The 25,656-nt window shown below is 33.5% G+C and overlaps 2 protein-coding genes across 3 annotated transcripts in view; both read right to left on the minus strand.

The window, feature by feature from the left end:
• The window catches only part of LRFN5 (leucine rich repeat and fibronectin type III domain containing 5), a 288,888-nt gene that overhangs the window by 146,037 nt on the left and 117,195 nt on the right, over positions 1–25,656 (minus strand). The gene's annotated exons all lie outside the window — the stretch shown is intronic.
• Positions 13,866–14,099, minus strand: LOC119468669 (peptidyl-prolyl cis-trans isomerase FKBP1B-like). Its single transcript, XM_037732758.1, has one exon. It carries the CDS (start codon positions 14,097–14,099, stop codon positions 13,866–13,868), a length of 234 nt encoding a protein of 77 aa, XP_037588686.1.

Consider the following 25,656-nt stretch of genomic DNA (forward strand, 5'->3'; position numbering starts at 1 on the left):
CGTTTAACTTTCTTTCCTATAAGATCTATGTAATAGTACCAATTGATATTCAACCACTAAGTTTTGTTTGTTTGCTTGTTTTTTTGAGAGGGAGTCTTGCTCTGTCACCCAGGCTAAAGTGCAGTGGCATGATCTTGGCTCACTGCAACCTCCACCTCCCTGGTTCAAGCAATTCGCCTGCCTTAGCCTCCCTCCAGAGTAGCTGGGACCGCAGCCATGTGACACCATGCCATGCTCATTGTTGTATTGTTTTTTTTTCCATATATATATATATATATATATATATATATTTTTTTTTTAGTGGAGACAGGGTTTCATCATGATGGCCAGGCTGGTCTCAAACTCCTGGCTTTGTGATCTGCCTGCCTCTGCCTCCCAAAATACAGGGAATAACAGGTATGAGCCACCATGCCCAGCCAACCACTGATATTTTTAATGCAGAAATAGGCTGAATTTTAAAAATGTTCTTGAAATGAATAAAAGTATTGTAATTTGACTTTATGACTTATTTTGTCTGCAGAAGTAAAAGTGAGAGATAATAAATTTCCAAATCATAATAATAAAAAACAGACCTAAGGTGAAACAACAAAAACTTGAGTTTAGTATATTATTTCTGCTGCCTCCATTTGTAAAGATATATGAATGATCTTATAGAGTCAAAATTAAAAAGACTGATTATATTGTGTTAAGATACTCAATATTAAACACTTATTTAAAAAGGAAAATTATGCTATTGTTTAATTTAATACTGACATTGTCAGAAATACTAAAAATCAATAAATTGTACCATTAAATAAATTAAATTATAGCTTCTATATTTCAATCATTTATCTAAATCTGTCAATCAGTGCTGAATCTTTTTGAAAATTATGTTTATTATAGCATTTTAGAATAACTAGGACAGACCACATACACACATATAAATATAAATCAATCATATGACAACCATGTTGATACAGCAATTGTTTGCCTTTTCATTTATTTCCTTCCATGAATATATTTTAAGCTAATTTTCACATTCATATATGCATAAAAATATCAGAAATCCAAAAGTACATCTCCTTCCAAAGTAAGATATCCTCCTAGGAGAAAACCAATTTTACATTATAGAACATTCTTTCAGAAATTGTGTGTGTGTGTGTGTGTGTGTGTGTACATGCGCACATGTGTAAATTTTTGTACATATATCAGAATCATTTGCTCTGTTGTGCCCTGTTTCTTTAACATTTTTAAGATCATTCATTCAATTTCTGTCTTCTAGCAAGAATCCATCCATTCCATCAGCACATATCTACCATATGCATAATCTGCTTGTAAACTATCCCAATTGAAAAAGTGCAAGTGTCTGGGATTTTGTTGTTATGAAAATAATATAATAAATGTTCATCTATACATACTTATTTGAATATATACATATTCTGCATATATATATTCATATATATGTCTTTTACACACATATCAGTAAATACAGGCACAATATACTGCTAAGTAAACTGTGTAGGCTAAAACACTTCATTGTTCCTGCAGCTCTGATCATGTTTCCTTCTTTGTAGTAAAGATGCATTATGAAAAATGAATCTGAATTCTGTAATTACATTTTATATTATTTCATTATGGTAGCAAAATAGAAATGCCTCAAAGTATCACCATAACTCCCCCTAAAAATATACTGTTGACCAAAATAGTACTTCGATTGTCTTTATTTTAGCATAAAAAGCATAGTAACAGCTAAAATTCCAACCTAAATTATCATTCCCCAGAGAAAATTTATTGCCTGTATAGTCATATTACTAATGAGAACAGCATTTCCTTTTGTGTAATAATAACTTTTATTAGGCACTTACTGTGTGCCAGCTACCATAAAATATGTGCTAATTTAATCAATTCTCTTAAGAATCAAACAAAATAAATACATGTTTCTATTTCAGTTCTACAAAAATGCAAGTACAAAGAAAGATCTACTAACCTTGGGCAAGGTCATATAGCTAAATACCAAAGTGAGGACTCTCACCTAGGGCTATCTCAGTCTATGAAATGTCTCATATCTCATAGTGTAAATGAAATTTTCAGAAAAATCACTAAGTATTCTATAATAAAGACATTTTTTATTCCATATATTTTGGTCAATGCAATGATCAAAGTGAGAAAGTTCAGATTGAGATTCTAATGCTACATTTTTCTAGTGTTATCATACAAGGATTTTCATTTTTTCTTGATAGTATGTTGAAATGGAACATCCTATAAATTAGTATGGTCAATTTCTTAGTTACAGGTTGTTACCATCTTAGTATAGTCTAGAAAATTCAGCATCTGTTATTGTTTATGTACATGTATTTCCAAGAAATACAGTCCTCCCTAGTATTCCATGGTATACATGTGCCAGACTTTCTTTATCCAGTATCATTGATGGGCATTTGGGTTGGTTCCAAGACTTTGCTATTGTGAACACTGCCATAACAAACATACTTATGCATGTGTCTTTATAATAGAATGATTTATAATCTTTTGGGCATATATCCAGTAATGGCATCACCATACAGCCATAAAAAAAGGATGAGTGCATGTCTTTTGCAGGGACATGGATGAAGCTGGAAACCATCATTCTCAGTAAACTGACACAAGAACAGAAAACTATATACCATATGTTCTCACTCATGAGTGTTGAACAATGAGAACACATGGACACAGGGATGGGAACATCACACACTGGGGTCTGTTGGGGGATGGGGTTAGGGGAGGGATAGCAGGGGGTGGGGGGATTGGGGAGGGATAGTATTAGGGAAAATATCTAATGTAGATGATGGGGGGATGGATGCAGCAAACTCCCATAGCACATGTTTACCTATGTACCAAAACTGCATGTTCTACACATGTACTCCAGAACTTAAATTATAATAAATAAATAAATAAATAAATAAATAAATATAGTTCTACCTCCAACAATTATCATGGATGCTGTATTAGTCTGTTTTCATGCTGCTAATAAAGACATACCTGAGACTAGGTAATTGATAAAGGAAAACATTTAATGGACTCACAGTTCCACATGGTTGAGAGGACTCACAATCATATCAGAGGATGAAGGAAGAGCAAAGGGACATCTTACATAATGGCAGGCAGGGGAACTCCCCTTTATAAAACCATTAGATCTCATATGACTTATTCAGTATCACCAGAACAGCATGGGAAAGACCTGTTCCCATGATTCAATTACCTCTCACTGTTTCCCTCCCACTACACAACATGTGGGTATTATGGGAGCTACAATTGAAGATGAGATTTGGGTGAGGACACAGCCAAGCTACATAAGGCGCCAATACTAAACTCTGAAAGAACGTAGAAAAAAATGGGCAACATTCTAAAATTTCCTAGAAAATATGTATTTAAAAGTGAGAATCATCGCCTCCCCTAGCACCCAATGATACTTTTTTATCCTCTAGGATATCTTTACTAAGTATTCATGAATTGCCTTAACATATAGATTGATAAGAGCCTTACAATCAACAAAGGTAGTACTTTAAAGTCTTCTAGACAAAGACTAAAATCACAACTATGAACATATTACCCTATGAACATATTACCCACTTTTCTCTTTCAAAATGAAAACAGTTACAAAAAGCTGTAATTATTTCAGGATACAATGTATGTGAAAGTACTAATCATGATACCTTATACATTGTAGGCATTGTTTCTCTTACAAAATTCTTCCTAAAGCTGCCCTAAGTGTTGACCTATTGAAAACCCATGAAATATTTGAAGACACCAAATATCATCTCACATATTCCCTTCACTTTAAATATTCATAACATTTGAACAATTATGAATCCATCAAATCATATCATTACCAATCATTTCTCCCTCTAGAATTCCTAATAGTACAAAATAAACAAGGAGTGAGATGTTCTACATTTGACTTTAGTTATATTCACCTTGTGTTAAAAATGATTAAAAACTAAACAGTTATCCAAATATTTTGGCCTATATGATGCAAAAATCCAGCTGTTGTAAAATATACAAACAATTGAATAATATATTTCACTGAAGTTCATTCAATAACTTACTTAATAATTATGTAATAATACATTCATTGACATAATATAGCCATTACCTTTAGTGGACTACTCCAAAACTGAGGTTATAAGATAGGAAATGCTATTTTATTAAGACAAATGAGTTGAAAACTAATTTGGAACACAAACAAAAAAATGGAAAATTACACCATATTAATAAGTTTTTTAAAGTATAATTATTCAGAAATTCCTATAAACACTATTATTAAAACATGCTTGCCTCACTATTAATATTGCTAAACCTACTTTAAAAATTAAATTAGAGGCAATGATTGAATATGAAAATGCATTTGTAATCAGAAAAAATGTAGCACCATATCATTTGGTACAGGAAAATATTTACAAATTATTACACACATCCAAGATCATATGACAAATAAATCCATACACTACTAGAGCATTTATTGCTTAATGTAAATGTCACATTGTAAATGAGAACAACTAATCATTCCTTTCCTCTAATAGCAAGATTTCAGCAGTTAAATAAAGCATAAATCTTGCTGACCTAAAAATTTTATTACTGAATTTATAATTCCCTGTTAACAACTCACAGAAAATAGCATTAAGGGATACTGTATTTGAGTAAGCTACAACCTAAGTGAAGGGTTTTTTTCAGGGTATAAAGACAGAAGGTGGTAGAGGTTGTGCTTGCTTTCTATTGTTTTTAAAGAACTGACTCATTCACTGTTTCATAGTGATAGTTTGAAATAATAGATTTTTACCATGAAAAAAGCAGATACTAAATTAATAATTGATTCAGTGAAAACCAAAATCCATTATTACAATTTAATTACAAAATTTCTGTTTATTAGATAGTGATTGTAAAATTCCTATGAAAAATAAACAAAAGTAAAATAAGAGCAGACCCAGATGAAGACCCCAGAGCTATCACAATACTTTTACTTACACAACATTTTGACAAACGAAAGAATCAAAACAATCCAACACAGTAACAAAATACTTCAAATAATAACTTCACAATTTAAATTAACTCTGCTAAAATTTTTCTTGACATTTATCAGAAATTCAAAGTGCTATAAACTTTTTTTCCCCCAAAGACAACTTTGGCACATCTTCATCCCTTGGTGAAATGAGAGAGTGGTCCTTTGGCTTCTTCATTTGCTAGCTCATGGTCTGCTCTGGCAATGTAAATGTCAGTCCTGCTCTGTCCTTTGGACCATAGGGAAAAGTAAAATACAACAGTCTTGTTGCTCTTAGTGGTTTGGCAAAAGTCAGCAGACAGATATTATGGCCACACTAATATGTATGTTAGTTTATCTCTTTGGTAATGCTATTCTTCAACTAAAACAGAATATTAGTTTGTGCCTATCAATAGAATAATTATTACTTTTTAATCTACATATGCTTCTTTCTTCCCTCACTCCCTTCTTTCTTTTTACCTGTATCCGCCATGTCTTCCTTCCCTCCAGCTTCTTTCCTTCCTTCCTCTCTTTTTTCCGGCTCCCTCCCTCCCTCTTCTTCTTCAGTAAGTATTAACAACTTATAAAGATTTTGTCCCTTAGTATTTAAATGATTATAATACCTACATCACAGTGTCACTGTGAATGTTATTTGGTATATTACACACATGGACACATCTGTGTATGTATGCATATGTACCCAACTACTGTAACCTGAAAAAATGTTTTATATAAATCAATAATTTCTCTATTTCAAATTAGTTTTACATAATTTTTGGCTTCTTATCAATCCTTCCCTCAGGAGGCCAATTATAATTCATATCAGGATGAGGTGGCAAGTCTTTATTAATCCAAATGGACATTGGAGCTTACAGCGAACATCATTTTAGCTGATTATTAGATAAGCAAACCTCCATATTAGCGTATTCCTGGATATTTTATCTCCATCTGATCCCTAACCATTTTGTTCTATGATATAATCCCCTTATTTAGACCCTGTATATCTACCAGTTTTCACCATCACTCTTTCTCTCCCCTCCCCTGTGTCCCTTCTGTCCCTGTGTCCTCTTTCTTCTATCTCTCCCTGATTCCCTTCTTTCCTTTTTCCCTCTCCCTCTCCCATCCTTTCTTCCTCCCTTTCTCTCCCATCTTTCCTTCCTTTATTCCTTCCTTCCTCCAAGACCTCCTCTGTTGCCTGCTAAATCAGGAATTATTTCATAAAGAAATCATAATACTGTACATTTTATAAACATACACATTTTAAGAAACACATTGCAGTAGAATTTCAAAACATTTATATTACATTATGTCCTCTCTTCAGAATTCTGATTCATGTGAAAATTTTTAGAAGCCAGATCAATTTTTAATGTGCAAATGAGAAAGAGCACGTTCCATTTGTTTATTAATATTCATAATACAAGTAACACGTGTACTTTATTCTTTTAAAATTAGATATAATAGAAGCCAGGCACAGTGGCACATGCTTGTAATCCCAGCTGCTTTGGAAGGCTGAGGTGGGAAGAATGCTTGAGCCCAGCAGATCAAGTCCAACCTAGGCAACAGAGTAAGACCCTGTCTCTAAATATTAATAAATATATGTTTATTTATTTAGGGATTATTATGGAGAGAATTCATTGTGGCTATACAAGTGTAGCTGAATGTATCATACTAATTGAACTGTTCTGTATTTTGACTGTGTGCATGTATACCTACATATGTGATAAAGTTTAGAAAACTGAATGAAAGCAACTGCAAGTATATGTGAAATTAATAAAACTCTGATAAGGTCAGTGGGATGTATGAATGTCAGTTTCTTGATTGTGATATTGTACTACAGTTATGCAAGATATTACCATTGGGAGACACCAAGTGTAAGATATGTGGGAATCCCTCTGTATTATTTCCACAACTGCATGCAAATCTACATAATAGTGCATCATTTGCCCTTTGTGAGCCTTAAGGGTCAACAGTTTCAGGACTGCAATCTTAGCACTTTACTAAAAGAGGAATATCTAGAAAAACAAGTTTAATTGTCACAGTGAATTACTTGTCCTTATTAAACCACATTTGAAATAAAGCGTGTCTCACAGAAGACTAGAAAAAAAGATATAAATCTATCAGTCAATGAAAAGTACTGAATTGCTGTTTGCTTTGGGTACCAGGCCACATCAATGGCATTATAGTAAGGCACAGAGGTTTTATTTTGTCCCAGGTATGTGATATGGTAAAATGACCAACTACTAAGTACAGTGCTGGACTGGCGTTAAACACAGTCTCTACCTGCTCTTGCCTAATTGCATTTCCATTTATTAGCCAATAAAATAAAATGCTGATTTCTGGTGCTTTATATTTGTGTCTGTGCGTGTGTGTGTGTGTGTGTGTGTGTGTGTGTGTAAAGAGACAGAAAGAGAATATACTTTATAATGGTCACTATTAAGAATACTAGAACATATCTATTAAAGTCAGTGGGTTGTACTTGTGACTATAAGTCCTGGGAAACTATTGAGCAACTGAAAATTAGATTCATAGTTGGTTAAATATGACTTTGGAATAAACTCAGAAAAACTAAGGACCACAGGGAGTATGGGAGTTTAGAAGAACTACAAATATTCTGAAAAGTAATATGGGTGTAAGAAATATCTACAAGCATGAGAAGTACCTTTTTTGTCAGGAGGATTTAAAAACACATTACAATGACAGGGAAGAACTAAGAGATTAGAAGTGAGAGGAAATGTACCACTGTAATGGTACATCACATGTCTTAGATTTCTTACTGGCCTGTAAGCTCTTTGAGGTCCAGGAATATAATACAAATAATTGTATGCCTGGCAGCCTCTAGCACCTTCACCTACATACAACAAATTAATTTTTAACTGCAAATGAAGAAAAGTTACATACTAAAAAACATTCAAGTAAGTCACGTCTTGAAGAGAAAGTTTCTAAAAGTAAAAAATAACTCAAAATAATTTTTAAAAGTGAAAATTATATGATCCAGTTAGAAATTATTTTGATATAGAGATCATTGGAAAGAAAGTTAAACTGTAAAAGCTGTGCATGACGAATTTTCCCTAAGGTCAGTTATAAAAGGAAGAATGAAGAACTAAAGATGAATACAAAATAATGTTTGCAAAGCATTTTCTGATACATTATTTTATTAGACCATAACCCTGCTGTCCTTGGTGTTTTCTTGTTCAGCATTTTAACACTGACTTAAAGGACATAAGAAATGTTATTTGTTAAATCCATGGATCTGCGACTGACACAAAACTGGGATTTTAAAATGTCTCCATAGGTTTAATGAATGGGCCAAGGCTGTCAAAATGAAATATAGTAAAGCCAAAGTAAAGATGCTTAGATTTAGAAGCTTGAGTGTTAAATTACAGGTGAGGGACACGTCTTTAAAGTAGTTTATATGAAATAGACATAAGGGATTAATTGTCTCTATGATCTTTAATGGTCAATAGTTTCAGGAGTGCAATCTCAGCATTATTCATAGGAAAGGCATATCCAAAACAACGAGTTTAATAGTTATATAGAAATATTTTATCCTTATCAAACCACATCTGGAATACGACGCATCCCCTATGAATTCTGGTGAAACATGCCTGGAGACACAAACTTAAGGAAACTCTGTGGCCAGCATTGTAACTAAAAAATGGTTGGAAAACCTTGGAAATTTTAGCTTGAGAAAGAGAAACGATAAAGATAAAATATCTTTTTTTTTTTGAGACGGAGTTTCGCTCTTGTTGCCCAGGCTGGAGTGCAATGGCGCGATCTCGGCTCACCGCAACCTCCGCCTCCTGGGTTCAGGCAATTCTTCTGCCTCAGACTCCTGAGTAGCTGGGATTACAGGCATGCGCCACCATGCCCAGCTGATTTGTTGTATTTTTAGTAGAGACGGGGTTTCACCATGTTGACCAGGATGGTCTCGATCTCTTGACCTCGTGATCCACCCGCCTCAGCCTCCCAAAGTGCTGGGGTTACAGGCGTGAGCCACCTCGCCCGGCTAAGATAAAATATCTTTAAATGTAATTTGAAAGCATAATTTGGAAAGAATAAAAATTGCATGGGAGCTCTACTTTTACAGTAAGAATGTACTATTAGGATAGTCCCATATTAGTATGAACCACCCTGAAGAAAGTGAGTGAATTGATTTCTGATAGGCTCATTCTATATAAGTACCAAAAATGGCATTCTTGTGCAGGACTTAAGTTTGGAAGAGATGGCCCTGAGGATTCAATCTAATGCTAATATCCTGTGAGACTGACTTTAGTAAGATACTTAGGGTTAGGCTAACCCTATGCTCAAAGACAAACTGATGCAGTGTATCACCAATGAATTTATAATATGATTGTGATAAATATTTAAAACTAAACGTGTGAATATTTATGTCATCTCCTTGAACATATCTAGAAGCACATTCTTAAGTCAATACATAAGTGCATTGGAAGAAAGGAAAATATTCATATGTGGAGGGATTAAAATTTCAGTTATTTTTTTTCAATATGTTCTAATTTGTGATTTTGAGGTATGACCATGGAAAGTGTAACTCCATTTATAGCTCTAAATATATGTGCGTTTGAATTTTACCATAAGTGCTATTAACTCTGAACTTTATTAGCAAGAGCATAATTTGATTTTCTTCTCTAGAGAGATTACATGCTGATAATGTTTGGCTCCGTATCCCCACTCAAATCTCATCTTCAGTTGTAGTCCCCACATGTTGAGGGAGGGCCCTGGTGGGAGGTGATCACTAGAGCAGTTTCCCATATGCTCTTCTCATAATAGTGAGGGGGTTCTCACAAGATCTGATGGTTTTAAAAGTGGCAATTTCCCCTGTGTGTTCTCTCCTGATACTTTGTGAAAATGGTGCCTGCTTCCACTTCATCTTAACGCCAAGATTGTAAGTTTTCTGAGGCCTCCCCAGCAATGCAAAACTGTGCCAATTAAATCTCCTTTGTTTGTAAATTACCCAGTCTTAGGTAATATCTTTATAACAGTTTGGAAATGTACTAATACAAATGCATTCGACAAATAATGTTGCGTATGTAGTGAGATCACAGTAAAATGAAAGCAAATTTTAATATTTCATATAAGTACTTTATCATTTTCAAAGCTTTTTTACATACATTATTTTATGTGACCTTCAAAATAATATTACAAAGCAAGTATCACAATTATCATTTGCTCTTATTTTCAAGGCTCAAAGATGATATCTCTTGCACAAGTCTATGCCACTATTTGCTAGCAGGTAAAACAACAAACTATAGAATTTCTTTCCGTTATACCTCAGTGTGTGTGTGTGTGTGTGTGTGTGTGTATGAAAAGTTACTCAGAGCCAAGAAATTTCAACTATGTCATGTTAAGAAAGAAGAAAACTAATAACATTATAAAGGATGTAAACAATAAGAAATAAAATGGAAATGTAATTTATAGAGACCAAATTGTAAAATCACTTATGCACAATGTTTCTAATTTATTTTGGAGCTAAGGGCAATATATGTTTAAACTTATATCAAAATGAATGAGCCAAAAAGAAAATATGTTTTAATACGGAAGTAAAAGAGAGACAGTTTCAAAATGTGCATGATTCCCTATTGATGCTAGCTAAAAGTTACCATTTTTGATATTTTATTTAAATATGTGCTAGTTTTCTAACTCACATCAGTAACCCTATTTTTAATTCTGGCATTGATTTAGTGATTATGAACATTCAATGATAGGGTGAAAATTTTCTCATCTAATTAATGAACTTTAACTTTTATTTTAGGTTTGGAGGTACATGTGAAGGTTGGTTACATAAGTAAACATGTCATGGGAGTTTTTGGTACATAGTATTTCATCAGCAGGTATTAAGCCCAATATTCAGTAGTGTTATTTCTTCTCCTCTCCCTCCTCCCCTTCAAGTAGACCCCTTTCTTTGTGTCCATAAAGTCATATCATTTCTCTCACACTTACAGGTGACAACATGCAGTACTTGGTATTTGGTTCCTGTATTAGTTTGCTAAGGATAATAGCCTCCAGCTCCATTCATGTTCCCACAAAATACATCATCTCTATATACACCATGGAATACAATAGCTGCATAATATTCTGTAGTGTATATGTACCACACTTTTTATGCAATCCATCATTAAATCAATGAATGTTTAAATGATGTTCTCTCTTATTTTACTATTATTTATTTCATTGATCTCTGCTCTAATTGTTATTATTTTTTTCCTTTTACTATTTTTTTCAGTTTAGTTTGGTCCTCTTTTTCTAGTTCCAGAAATTGTAAAGTTGAATTGTTCAGTGAAGAGCTTTCTTATTTTTAAATGTAAGCATTTATAGCTAAAAGTTTTCCAGTTAGCTCTGCTTTCATTGAGTACCACAAGTTTTGATAGGTTGTGATTTTGTTTTAATTCATTGCTAAGTATTTTCTAATTTCCCTTGTGATTTTTTGGCCCATTCCTATTATTTAATTTCCACAATTATGTATTATTTAATTTCCACAAATTCATGGTATTTTTAGCTTTTCTTTTGTTATTTGTAACTTTATTCTGTTGTTATCAGAGGGAATATCTTACACGATATCAATCTTTTAAAATGTATAGAGTCTTGGCCGGGCATGGTGGCTCACGCCAGTAATCCAAGCACTTTGGAGGCCAAGGTGGGCGGATCACCTGAGGTCAGGAGTTCAAGACCAGCCTGACCAACGTGGTGAAACTTCGTCTTAAAAAAAAAATGTATAGAGTCTTAATCTGTGGCTTATGGTCTATTCTGAAAAATGTCTTGGGTGAACTTGAGAAGAATGTGAATTCTGTTGTTGTTGGGTAGAGTGTTCTGTGTATTATCTGTCAGATCTGATTGTCTTATTTTGCTGACTAAATCCTCTATGTTTTTGTCTTCTGTTTAGTTGTTCTATCCATTATTGAGAGTGAAGTATTGAAGTATACAACTATTATCTGGAGTTGTCTATTTTTCCCTTCAATTCGGTCCGTTTTTATCTTATATTTTTATGGTACTACATGTGTAAATCTTAAAAACTGTATTATCTTCTTGCTCTATTGCTCTTGCTCAACTTTTATTAATATATAATGCCTTTGTTATTCTCTTGCAAGCTTTATAAATTTAAAGTTTATTTTGTCTGATATTACTATAGCTATCCCAGCTTCATTTTTGTTAATATTAGCATGAAATGTATTTTTACATATTTTTATTTTCAACCTATTGGTGTCTCTGGATCCAAACTGAGTCTCTTATGAACAGCATATATTTGAATTATGCTGTTCATGTGTGTTTCTTAATGTGTTTGACCAATCTGTGTCTTTGTATTGGAGTGTTTAATCTGTACACATTTAAAATGATTACTGATAAGGTGGGACTTACTTCAGCCATGTTGCTATTTGTTTTCCATATGTATAATAGAATATTTGCTCCTCATTTCCTACATTACTATCTTCTTTTGTGTTTAAATTTATTTCTTTTTTATGTAATTTTTTTTTTCATTTATTTGAGACAGGGGCCTCATTCTGTCACCCAGGCTGGGAGTGCAGCGACACGATACCAGCTCATTGCAGCTTCTACCTCCTGGGCTTGCGTAATACTCCTGCCTCCACCTCCTGAGTAACTAGGACTACAGGTACATGTCACCACCATGCTTCGCTAAATTTTGTATTTTCTCTAGAGAGGACATTTTTGCCATGTTGCCTTGGCTGGTCTCAAACACCTGGGCTCGAGCAATTCCCTCACCTTGGTCTTCCAAAGTGCTGGAATTACAAGCTACTGCACCCACTATCTTTCTCATTTTCTTTTGTGTATATTCTTTAGTATTTTATTTGTAGTTACCAGATGATTAAATTTAACATCCCCCAATTACAAGACTCTGATATGATTCCAGCATAACTTCAGTAATACACAAAATCTCCATTCCTTTGACAGTTCCAACACCACCACTTTTAGCTGTTGTCAAAAAATTATACCTTCGTACACTTTTTCCAGAAACATAAACTAATATATTTATTTTTAAATTTTATTAATTTATGTTTGATTCACAAATAATAATTGTATATATTGATGGAGTAAAATGTGATGTTTTGATTTACGTATACAATGTACAGAGAGCCAATTAATCTAATTAACATATCTACCACCTTAACAATTTGTCATAGTTTTTGCGGTAAGGACATTAAAAATTTCTTATTTTAACAATTTTAAATACATGATATACTCCTACTAATTTTAGTTACCATGCATTGGAATATAACACTAAAACTTATTCCTCCAATAAAAACTGGAACTTTATCCCCTTTAATCAACATCTTCATTTTCCCTAGACTATGGTAACCACCTTTCTACTTTTGATTGTATGAGATCAAATTTTTAATTTTAAATGTTATTTTATTGATTTAATTTTTGGTCAAGCACTGCATCTTTATTTTACATATCATTTCTAAAGTAGACATTGTTTAAGTGAGCAGCCAACAGAATTTATAGGATAGAAAGTGACAGCAAAGGTAACTGGCTCAAGTCTCTAGCATACACCATATATATTTCATGTCTGGTCACCTTGCATGTAGGTAGGGCAGTGTAGATTTTGCAAACAAGAAATCTATTTTCTGTGAGCAGGAATGGCTAGACCATGTCTAACAAAAACAAGCACAACCTGAAATGTTTCAATGCAATTGAAGTTTTCTCAAGCAAGGATATGTATGAACAATAATGAACACACACACAACAACTTGGGCAGAAAGAATGGATAATGCCATGGGACAATGAGATTAGCACACTGATCGAGAGTCCCAAACAGCAGGAGCCAACCTAATGGAAGAGAAGGCTAGGAGAGTGAGCAGCAGCCATCTCCAGCCACCTTGATTTCCTTCCTGCCTTCACTCTAAGTTGAGTAGTTCCATGTCAAAGACAGGGTAGCACTAGGAGGGATGGCACTAGAGTAGCCTGGGGCTCCATATGCCACATCAGGTATGCAGGTCAGCTTCACCTTCTTCCCCAAGCTCATTTGCACTATGTACTCCTCAAAATCATTGATGACTTCCTGTTCACCAATTTTGAACTTGAAAGGTTTGTTTCTGTCTTGCGATAAATCAAATTTATTCACATGTTGGATCATTCCTGTGTAGTACACCACTCATGTTTGTCTCTTCCTGGCTCTGGCTCTTCTTGGGGAATGTCCTTCTTGACTTTTCATGGTCCCACAGGCCCCATCCCTGGGGGTTGCTACTGTTGCCCTAACCCCAGCTGGGCTCCAGCCCCAGGCAAATGGTCACTCCAACTCACCTTCCTGCCACAACTGCAGAGATGAAAGAAGCGCAGCTGAAGTTGGGACCTGAGTCAGCAGGGTGATATCAAGTTCTTCAGATATCACATATAAAAGAGATCATAAAGTATTTGTCTTTCTCTGTCTGGCTGAATTCACTTAGAGGAATTTCTGCTAAGTGAATTCAGCCAGAACTCACTTGTTGTGAATGAAAAAAATTTTTCTTGTTTTTAAGGCTATATAGTATTCTACTGTGTGCATGTGTGTGTATACACACCACATTTTCTTTATCCATTAATCTTTTAATAAAGTCAGGTTGCTTCCATATCTTGGCTACTGTGAAATAAACAAGAAAGTACAGATATCTCGTACACATACTGATTTCAGATTCATTGGCTATATACCCACAAGTTAGATTTCTGAGTCATATCGAATCTAGTTTCAGTTTTGGAAAATCTCCTTACTATTTTACAAAATGATTATATTAATTTACATTGGCACGAGCAGCTTACAAAGGGTCCCTTCCTTGCCAACACTTGTGGTCTAACCAACACTTAGCATTTTTTATAATAGTCATTCTAACAGGTGTGAGGTGATATCTCATTGTGGTTTCAATTTTCATTATCCTGATGATTAGAGACATTGAACATTTTTTTCATATATCTCTTGGTTATTCACATGTCTTCTTTTGAGAAATATCTGCTCAGATTCTTTGTCCATTACTAAATTAGTTTTTTTCTTTTTCTTTTTTTTTGCTAATGTATTACTTGAGTTTCTTATATATTTTGGATTTTAGCCCCTTATCATATGTACGTTTAAAAATATTTTATCTAAATTTGTGGGCTATCTCTCCACTTTGTAAATTCTTGTATATGCTATGTGAAAGCTTTTTAGTTGCATGCAATATAATCTGTCTAATTTTGCTTTTCTTATCTGTGCTTTTGAAGTTCCATCCCAGAAATCCTTGTCCAGACCAAAATTATGAAGCCTTTTACCCCACATTTTCTTCTAGTAGATTTATTGATTCACTCTTTCATTTAAGTCTTTTAATCATTTTGAATTAATTCTCACATATGGTATATGAGAACAGTCGGATTTCATGCTTCTGAATGTGGATAATACAGTTTTGTCAACACCATTTATTGAAGTGATTGTCTTTTCTTCATTGTGTGTATCTTTGTGGAAAATCAATTGACCTTATATAGTCAGGTTTGCTTCTGTGCTTTCTATTATTTTCCATTCATCAATATACCTTCTTTCATGCCAATACCATGCTGTTTGAACCCATGTTGAAATCAGGGAATTTTATGCATCCCACTTTATTATTTTTGCTCAATTGCTTTGCCTGTTCAGTTTTTTTTTTCTTTAGACTGTTTTATTCTATTTCTATGAAAAACAAAATAAATTCTGATAGAGATTGCATTAAATCTGTAGGTTGCTTTGGGTAGTAAGTACATTTTTAAAATAATATTTTTTAATCTATGAACATGAGCTATCTTTTTATTTACTTGTGTATTCTTCAACTTCTTTCACCAATATATCATAGTTTTCATTGTAGTGATCATTCAGTTTTATTTTTGAATGCTATTGGGAATGGAATTATTTTTTAATTAGTTTTTGGATGGGTTGCCGTTAGTTTATATAAATAGTAAAGTTTTTAAAATTTTGTTTTCATAACCTACAACTTTATTAAATTTACTAATCAGTTCTAATAGGTCTTTGATAAACCCTTTAGAGTTTTCTACAATAAATTCATGTCATCAGCAAACCTGATGACAATTTCAATTTGCACTGAAAATTTTAATTCTTTTTTTCCTTTATGGATGCCTTTTATTTCTTTTCTCTAATCTAGTTGTTCTAGCTAGGACTTCCAATGTTATAACGAAAAGAAGTGATTAAGGTGAGCATCTTTTTCTCGTTCCTAATCTTAGAAGAAAAGCTTTTAGCTTTTCACCGTGTAATATGATATTAACTGTGGACTTGTCATATATGTCTTTTATTATGTACAGGTACATTATTTCAATACCTATTTGTTGAGAGCTTTCATCATGATCAGGTGTTAAATGTAGTCAAATGTTTTTTTCTGTACCTATCAAGAAAATGTGGTGGTTTTTTTTTTTCTGTATCATATGGTTTTTGTTCTTCATTTTGTTAGTACAATATAACTCATTTATTGACCTATGTGCATTGAGCCATCCTTTCTCCTGTGGAATGAATCCCTTTTGATCATAGATAATAAATATTTTATGTGCTTTTGAATTTGGTTTGCTAGTTTTGTTGAGGATTTGTGCTCCGTATTTATCAGGGTTATTGGCCTGTTGTTTTCTTTTCTTGTAGTGTCCTTGTATGGCTTTAATAGGAGGGTAATGTTTGGCTTGTAAAATAAATTTTGAAGTATTCCCTCCTTTTCAATTTTCTGGATAATTTTGAGGACTGACATTAGTTATTTAAGTGTTTGGTAGATTTGGCAGTGAAGTTATCATGTCCTGGGCTTTATTTTTGGAAGAGTTTTTTTTTTGTTTGTTTGTTTTTGTTTGTTTTTAATTGCTGATTCAATCTCCTTACTCATTACAATTCTGTTCAGATTTTCTGTTTATTTTTTATTCATTGTGGTACATTGCATGTTTCTAGGAATGTATTTATTTGTCTGGGTTATTCAGTTTTTATTCTACAGTGGTCCATGACAGTCTTTAGGTCCCTTGCATTTCTGTGGTAAAGGTTATAATGATTCCTTCCATTTGGATTTTATTTGAGTCTTCTTTCTCTTTGTCCTTGTTAGTCTAGCTAATGGTTTGTCAATTTTAAATTTAAGAAAAACCAAATTTTCGTTTCATTTATATTTTATATTGTTTTTATGCTATTTCTTCTGTTTCTTACTACTCTGATCTTTGTTATTTACTTCCTTCCACTAAGTTTGGGCTTACTTTGTTCTTTTTTGTTCTAGTTCCTGAGGAATAACATTAAGTTGTTTGAGATCTTTCTTCTTCTTTGATGTAGGTGTTTATTATTATAAATTTCCCTCTGAGGATTGCTTTTGCCATATCCCATAAATTCTGATATATTTTGTTTCCATTTTTCCTTGTCTCAAGATATTTTTTAGTTTTTCTTTTAATGGCTTCTCTGACCTATGGGTCATTCAGAAGGATATTATTTAATTTCCACATATTTGTGAGTTTTCAAAGATGATGATGATTATATTATTATTATTATTATTATTACTATTATTGACACAATGTCTGGTTCTGTCACCCAGGCTGAAGTGCAGCAGTGTGATGATAGCTTACTGCAGCCTTGATGAGCCAAGCTCAAGCAATCCTCCCACTCCAGTCCCCCAAATAGTTAAGACTACAGGCACATACCGCCATGCCTGGCTAATTTTTGTATTTTTGTGGAGATGGTTTTTTACCATGTTGCCCTGGCTGGTCTCAAACCCCTGAGCTCAAGCAGACAGTTTAGGTTCCCAAAGTGCTGGGATTATGGTATAAGCCACTATGTTCAGCCTACTTCTATTATTGTTTTCTAGTTTCCTGTAATTTTAATTATAAAAGATATTCAATATAATTTCTTTCTTCTCAAATTTGTTAAGAATTGACTTGTGGACTAACACATGATCTATAGTAGAGAATGTTCAGTGCATACTTTAGAAAAATATGCATTTCACTGCTGTTAGATGAAATGTTCTATAATACCTGTTACATTCATTTGTTCTAAACAATAGTTTATAAAATTTCCCATATCTGGGAAATACAGATGTATAAAGCTCAGTGAACATATAACAGTTTGAATATAAATCAACCTACATTAAGACATATTATAATCAAATTGTCAAAAAGTTAAAGGAAGAATATTGAAAGCTATTAGAGATTCCATCATGTAATGATGAACAGTCTGGACTCTGAAAGCTATCAGAGGAAAGCTACTTAATGTATACAATATAAGGATCTTGAAAAAACTATCACTGGATTTTTCAGTAGAAAGCTTATAAGGCAGAAGATAACTGAATATTTCAAAAAATGAAAGAAAAAAGAAAACAACTTCTGACCAGTTATTCTATACACAGCATCCTGTCATTTAAAAATAAAGAGGTTAGATCCCATTTGTTAATTTTGGCTTTTGTTGCCATTGCTTTGGGTTCTTAAGTCGTGAAGTCTTTGCCCATGCCTATGTCCTGAATGGTATTGCCTAGGTTTTCTTCTAGGGTTTTTATATTTTAGGTCTTAAGTTTAAGTCTTTAATCCATCTTTGCTTAATTTTTGATTAAGGAGTAAGGAAAGGGTACAATTTTAGTTTTCTGCATATGGCTAGCCAGTTTCCCCAGCACAATTTATTAAATAGGGTATCATTTCCCTATTGCTTGTTTTTGTCAGGTTTGTCAAAGACCAGCTGGTTGTAGATGTGTGGTGTTATTTTTGAGGCCTCTGTTCTGTTCCATTGGTTTATACATCTGTTTTGGTATCAGTGTCATGCTGTTTTGGTTACTGTAGCCTTGTAGTATAGTTTGAAGTCAGGTTGCTTTGTTAGATGCCTCTAGCTTTGTTCTTTCTGCTTAAGATTGTCTTGGCTATATGGGCTCATTTTGGTTCCATATGAAATTTAAAGTCATTTTTTTCTAATTCTGTGAAGAAAGTCAATGGTACCTTGATGGGAATAGCATTGAATCTCTAAGTCACTTTGGGCAGTACGGACGTTTTCACAATATTGATTCTTCCTATCCATGAGCTCGGAATTTTTTCCGTCTGTTTGTGTCCTCTCTTATTTGCTTGAGCAGAGGTTTGTTAGTTCTCCTTGAAGAGTTGTCAGTTGTATTACATCCTTGTAAGTTGTATTCCTAGATATTTTATTCTCTTTGAACAATATTGAATTTGAGTTCACTCAAGATTTGGCTGTTTGTCTATCATTGGAGTAGAGGAATGCTTGTGACTTTTGCACATTGATTTTGTATCCTGAGACTTTGCTGAAGTCGCTTATCAGCTTAAGAAGTTTATGGGCTAAGACAATGGAGTTTCATAAATATACAATCATGTCATCTGAAAGCAGAGATAATTTGACTTCCTCTCCTCCTATTTAAATACCCTTTATTTCTTTCTCTTGCCCAATTATCCTGGCAGAACTTCCAATACTATGTTGAATAGGAGTGGTGAGAGAGGGCATCCCTGTCTTGTGACGGTTTTCAAAGGGAATGCTCCCAGCTTTTGCCCATTCAGTATGATTAACTGTGGGTTTGTCAAAAATAGCTCATATTATTTTGAGATATATTCCATCAATACCTAGTTTATTGAGGGATTTTAGCATAAAGACATGTTGAATTTTATCGAAGGTCTTTTCTGCATCTATTGAGATAATCATGTGGTTTTTGTAATTAGTTCTGTTTATGTGATGGATTATATTTATTATTTACATATGTTGAACCAGCCTTGCATCCCAGGGATGAAGTCAGCTTGATGGTGGTGGATAATATTTTCAATGGGCTGCTGGATTTTCTTTGCTAGTACTTTATTGAGGATTTTCACATCGAAGCTTATCAGGGATATTGGCCTGAAGTTTTATTTTTTGTTGGGTCTGTGCCAGGTTTTGGTATCACAATGATGCTGGCCTCATAAAATGAGTTAGGGAGGAATCCCTGTTTTTCTATCATTTGGAATAGTTTCAGAAGGAATGATACCAGCTCCTCTTTGTAACTCTGGTAGAATTTGGCTGTGAATCTCTCTGGTCCTGGGCTTTTTTTGGTTGGTAGGCTATTAATTACAGCCTCAATTTCAGAACATGTTATTGATATAGTCGGGGAATTGGCTTCTTTCTGGTTTATTCTTGGGAGGGTGTATGTGTCCAGGAATTTATCCACTTCCTCTAGATTTCCTAGTTTATTTGCATAGAGATGTTTATAGTATGCTTTGATTGTAGTTTATATTTCTGTGGTATCAGTGGTGGTACCCCTGATCATTTATCATTTCTTACTGTGTCAATTTGACTATTCTCTCTTTTCTTCTTTATTAGTCTGGCTAGCAGTCTATAAAGAGCTTCTGCACAGCAAAAGTACCTATCATTAGAGTGAACAGGCAACCTACAGAATGGGAGAAAAATTTTGCAATCTATCCATATGACAAAGGGCTCATATCCAGAATCCACAAGGAACTTAAATAAATTGACAAGAAAAAAAACAAAAAACTCCATCAGAAAGTGGGAAAAAATATGAGCAGACACTTCTCAAAAGAAGATATTTATGCAGCAAACATACATGTGAAGAAAAAGCTCATCATCACTGGTCATTAGAGAAACGCAAGTTAAAACCACAATGAGATGCCATCTCATGCCAGTTAGAATGGTGATCTTTAAAAAGTCAGGAAACAACAGATGATGAAGATGATGTGGAAAAATAGAAATGCTTTTACAATGTTGATGGAAGCGTACATTAGTTCAACCATCATGGAAGACAGTGTGATGATTCCTCTAGGATCTAGAAGCATAAATACCATTTGACCCAGCAATCCCATTACTGGGTATATACCCACAGGATTATAAATCATTCTACTATAAAGACACATGCACATCTATGTTTATTCACAAGAAAGACCTGGAACCAACCCAAATGCCCATCAATGACAGACTGGATAAAGAAAATGTGGCACATATACACCATGGAATACTATGCAGCCATAGTAGAAAATGTCATACATATATACTATGGAATACAATGCAGCCATAAAAAAGAATGAGTTCATGTCCTTTGCAGAAATATGGATGAAGCTGGAAACACTCACTTGCAGCAAACTAACACAAGAATAGAAAAACAAATATCACATATTCTCACTCATAAGTGGGAGTTGAACAATGAGAACATATGGACACAGGGAAGGGAACATTACACACCAGGGCCTGTCGGTGGGTAGGGCAAGTCAAGGGATAATATTACTACTACAGAAATTCATCAAAATGCAGACTGCAAGAAAGGAAGAGAGGAACAAACGACCTACAAACTAACCATAATATGATGAACAAATGGCATATTTAAGTTCTTACCTATTGGCAACTACTTTGAATGTAAATGAGTTTAATTCCACAACTGAAAGACATAAAGAGACTGTGTGGATTTTTTTTTTTTTAAGACAAGACTTCATTGTATACTGCCTATAAGAGGCTTACTTCACCTCTTTGCACATACAGTCACTGAAAATAACAGAATGGAAAAAGATATTCTATACCAATTGAACCAAAAGAGAGCAAGGTAGCTATACGTTTAGCAGATAAAATAGACTTTAAGTTGAAAACTATAAAAAAGAAAAACATGTCATTATATAACAATAAAAAGTCAATTCATCAATAAGTTACAGCAAATATAAACATGTATAAACCCAGGCTGGGCTCAGTGGCTTATGCCTGTAATTCCAGCACTTTGGGAGGCTGAGGCTGGCAGATCACCTGAGGTCAGGAGTTCGAGACCAGCCTGGCCAACATGGTGAAAATCCATCTCTACTAAAAATATAAAATTGGTGTGCACCTATAAGCCCAGCTACTCAGAAGGTGGAGGAAGGAAAATTGCTTAAACCCAGAAGGATGAGGTTGCTGTGAGCTGAGGTCACGCCATTGCACACCAGCCTGGGCAAAAAGAGTAAAACTCCATCACTATATATATACACACACATATATATATATATATATATATATATATATATTCATATACACATGTATGTATTCATATATACTATATATACACATGTATATATATATATATGAACTCAACATCAGAGAACCTAAATATATAAAGCAAATATTAATAGAACTGAAGAAAGAGATCTGCAATACAATAATAATAACAGCATACTTCAATATCCTACTGTCAACATTGGGCTGTTTATATAGACAAAAATCAATAAGGAACTATTGCCCATAAATCAATAATTTTCTCAATACATTAGTATTTTCAATTGAGTAGAAAACAAAATATAGAGTTAACAACCAGTGTTACAATGATACTAGCTTTTAGATAATTATTTTTTAATGTATTCATCACTGGATCACAGAGAAAACAAAAAGTGAAGTTACAAAAATTGTTAAAAATAATACAATCTTACAATTTCCCACATACTTAGCTTTACTGAAATCTTTATTTCTTTTTACGGATTGAGAGCTACTGTTTGACGTCTTCTTATTTCGATCAGCAGAACCCTCTGTAACATTTATTTTAAGGTAGGTCTGGGGTAATAACTACTTCAGCTTTTGTTTACCTGCGATTCTCTTAATTTTTCTGTCACTTTTGAAGACCATTTTTGTTAAATACGGGATTCTTGGTTGATAATTTTTTTAAATTTTCTTTTAGCACTGAATATATGAACCTACTGCTTTGTGGCCTCCAGTGTTACTTATAAAATATCCTTTGTGTATGATAAGCAAACTTCTCCCATGCTGCTTTCAAATTTATTTGTCTTTAGGCAGTTAGATTATATAATGTATTTAGGTGTGGATATCTCTGAGTTAATCCAATGTGGCATTCTCTGTGCTTCTTGGATATTTATATTAGCACTCAGTCATTATTTCTTCAAACATTCTCACTGCTTCTACTCTTCTTCTTTAGGACTACAAAATTTGTATGTTGGTCTCCTTGATGGCATGCCAATGGTCCCTTAGGTTCTGTATACTTCTCTTCAATCTGTTTTTTAACCTTCTTTTCCTAAAACTCAGTAGTTTTTAATGTTCTATCTTCAAGTTTGCTGATTATTTCTCCATCCTGATGAAATCTTTCTTGAAATCCCTCTAGTAATTTTTTTCCATTTCTTGTATTTTTAGCTATACTTTTTGTTTCTCCTTAGGTTTTCTATAAATTCATTGACTTTTTAATTTTGTTCACACATAATGTGTTGACTTTCTCCAGGTGTTTAATTCTTTGAGCATTTTTAATACACATATTTTATTTTATTGCATTTTTTGTCTAGTAGATTCACCATCAGAAATTGTTTCTGTTGGTTTTTTTCTTTAACATCTCATTTTTTCTTGTTTCTTTGTGTGTTTATACTTTTTGCTGAAAACTATACATTTGAATCTAATGATATATTAACCCTAGAATATTAGAATCTCCCTTTTCCACAGTGTTTGTTCTTGTCTTTCTTTTTTGTTTGTATTTTGTTTTGATTGTTTTGGGCTGTCTCTGTTGCAGAGTTGGCCTGAAATGTAAACTTAAGGTCTTTCCATGTCTTATTTGTGCCTGTAGTTTCCCCTTAGCAACTGTGGTGACTTTTTAATTTACCTAATATATGAGGTTTCTTTTAATATTTTAGTTATCAATGTCTGGCTCCCAAAATGATACAAAGGCAGAAATAAAGGTGGGAATAAGGCAACAACCTCTTATATCCCCTTGAAGTCACCTCAGCCAGAAGGAGAAAAACTTACAACAATGGGGGTTGGTGCAACAATAATGGCCACTGCCTCTTTATAATTATCAAAAGCAGCAATCAATGAGCAGAGCACAGATCCTGAGAGTTGACAGAGTTCGTTTTGTACATTCTGGCTTCCCCAAGCTTTGTACATGCTTCTCCAGGAGCATGTACGCAGCTGGCTGCTCTGGAACCGTGTGCAGGGGATGGATAGCCGAACTGGAGGATCAAAATTAACCACAATTTACTGTCTAATCCTTCTTTCAGAAGTTTCAAGACTTCATTAAGCTTCAGAATTTCAGTACAGTTATAACAGACATATTCTGAAAGTAAAATTGTTGTCTCAATGGGGAGACAGATTTCTGGTGAGGAGACAGATTTCTGGTGCTTCCCACTATGTCATCATTCCAGAATCACCTGCTAAAATATATACTTTTAAAAATGACTTCAAATCTCTCATTATACTTGCAAATCTTCCAGCAAACTTGCCTTTTGGATATGTGAGGCATCTGCACAGGCCAATTTGGAATATCCTAATTCCTCTTTTTTGCCTAGCTAACTCCTTCTTATCATGTAAATTTAGCTCAAATATCTGAAGGAGACAAAGAAACATCAAGAAAGGATTACATGATCAAATTTATATTTTTCCTATATTTTTCTGGCTAATGATGGCCAAAATTGAGGCAGATAATCAGTTAGGGGATGATTTCCATAGCGCGAGGTATAGATGATAATTTTAGAATAGAATGGTGGAAATAGCAAGAATGCAACTCCACATAAATCTGTCTGACTCAAGACTGTAAAATATAACTATGCTAGAAAGAGTGATATTTTAAAATTTGATTCTATCATTTATTAGCTTTATTATTATTAGAGATCATTTTACCTAAGTACCAGTTATCTTATCTCACATATTTACAAGAAAACTAAATAAGATAATATCAGTGAAGAGTTAGCACAAGAGACTGGAGAACACAGATGGTAGCCAATAATGGGACTTACCTTTGAAAATATCAATTCTGGTAAGTTTGTGACAAATTTAAAAAGAGAGAGGGAGCACTTCAGATACTGAATGCAAACTTATAGAAAAAAAATAATTCCCTAAATTAACATGATCTGAAAATATAATCTAAATTAAAAACCCAAATGATTTAGATAATTTCAACCATGGGCAAAAGGAAAATAGGGTGACAGAGACCTAGAGTTGGTGTGTGATGAGACTTTGGTCCTAGACTCAAGTATCTTACAGTTTTTTGTCATTGTCATTGTCTATGGGGAAAACTAATTAACATTGCATTATTAAACATCTTAGTAAGACTCTTAAACTATATAAATACAAAATTTCCTTCTCTTTTTAAAAATAAACATCTAGATGCTGAAAGTCCATTTTTTTACAGACCACTCCATTGGATACTACCCATCAAACAGGCAGATGAGAACCTTTCATTCAATTAACATATACATATACAGATATAAAGTAAGATGTTACCAATGATCAGAGAAAGGCAAGGTGACTTCAAATTCCCTAACTATTGTATTAAAAAACTCTCATCTTTTGTTAACAAAACCATACCATTTTCATGGCTTTAATACAAAGCATACAGATATGTATATATATATATATATATATGTGTGTGTGTGTGTATATATATATACACACACACACATACATACATATATATTCTATTAGGCATATGTATAATGGCAAATTAAAGGATTGAAAAAACCAAGGTTGTAAAACAGAAAAATGGTTATGTAAAATAGAGATGACTAGAACATTAGTCATTAAAAAAGAAAATTATATAATGTGTTAATGTACAAAACTGACAATGTTAAGTTTTAAAGAAATCACAAAAATATTATCTATGCCTTTTTTATAACTGCTTCTAAACATCAAGTTCACACTCAAACTACATTTCCTGTGGAAATCCTTTCTAGATTCATAAGTATGGTTTGTAAATCATATTTTAGGCTCCCTGTAATATAAAACAATATGCATCTTCTTGTAAGTCCATCATATTCTAAATCTAGCAAAGTGTTACTTA

Source organism: Cebus imitator, unplaced genomic scaffold (genome assembly GCF_001604975.1).
Source record: "Cebus imitator isolate Cc_AM_T3 unplaced genomic scaffold, Cebus_imitator-1.0 Scaffold470, whole genome shotgun sequence".
NCBI classification, from domain to species: Eukaryota; Metazoa; Chordata; class Mammalia; order Primates; family Cebidae; genus Cebus; species Cebus imitator.

Bases quoted from the DNA above. Each gene is read 5' to 3' on its own strand.
- LOC119468669 (XM_037732758.1), bottom strand. From the start codon at position 14,099: ATGATCCAACATGTGAATAAATTTGATTTATCGCAAGACAGAAACAAA.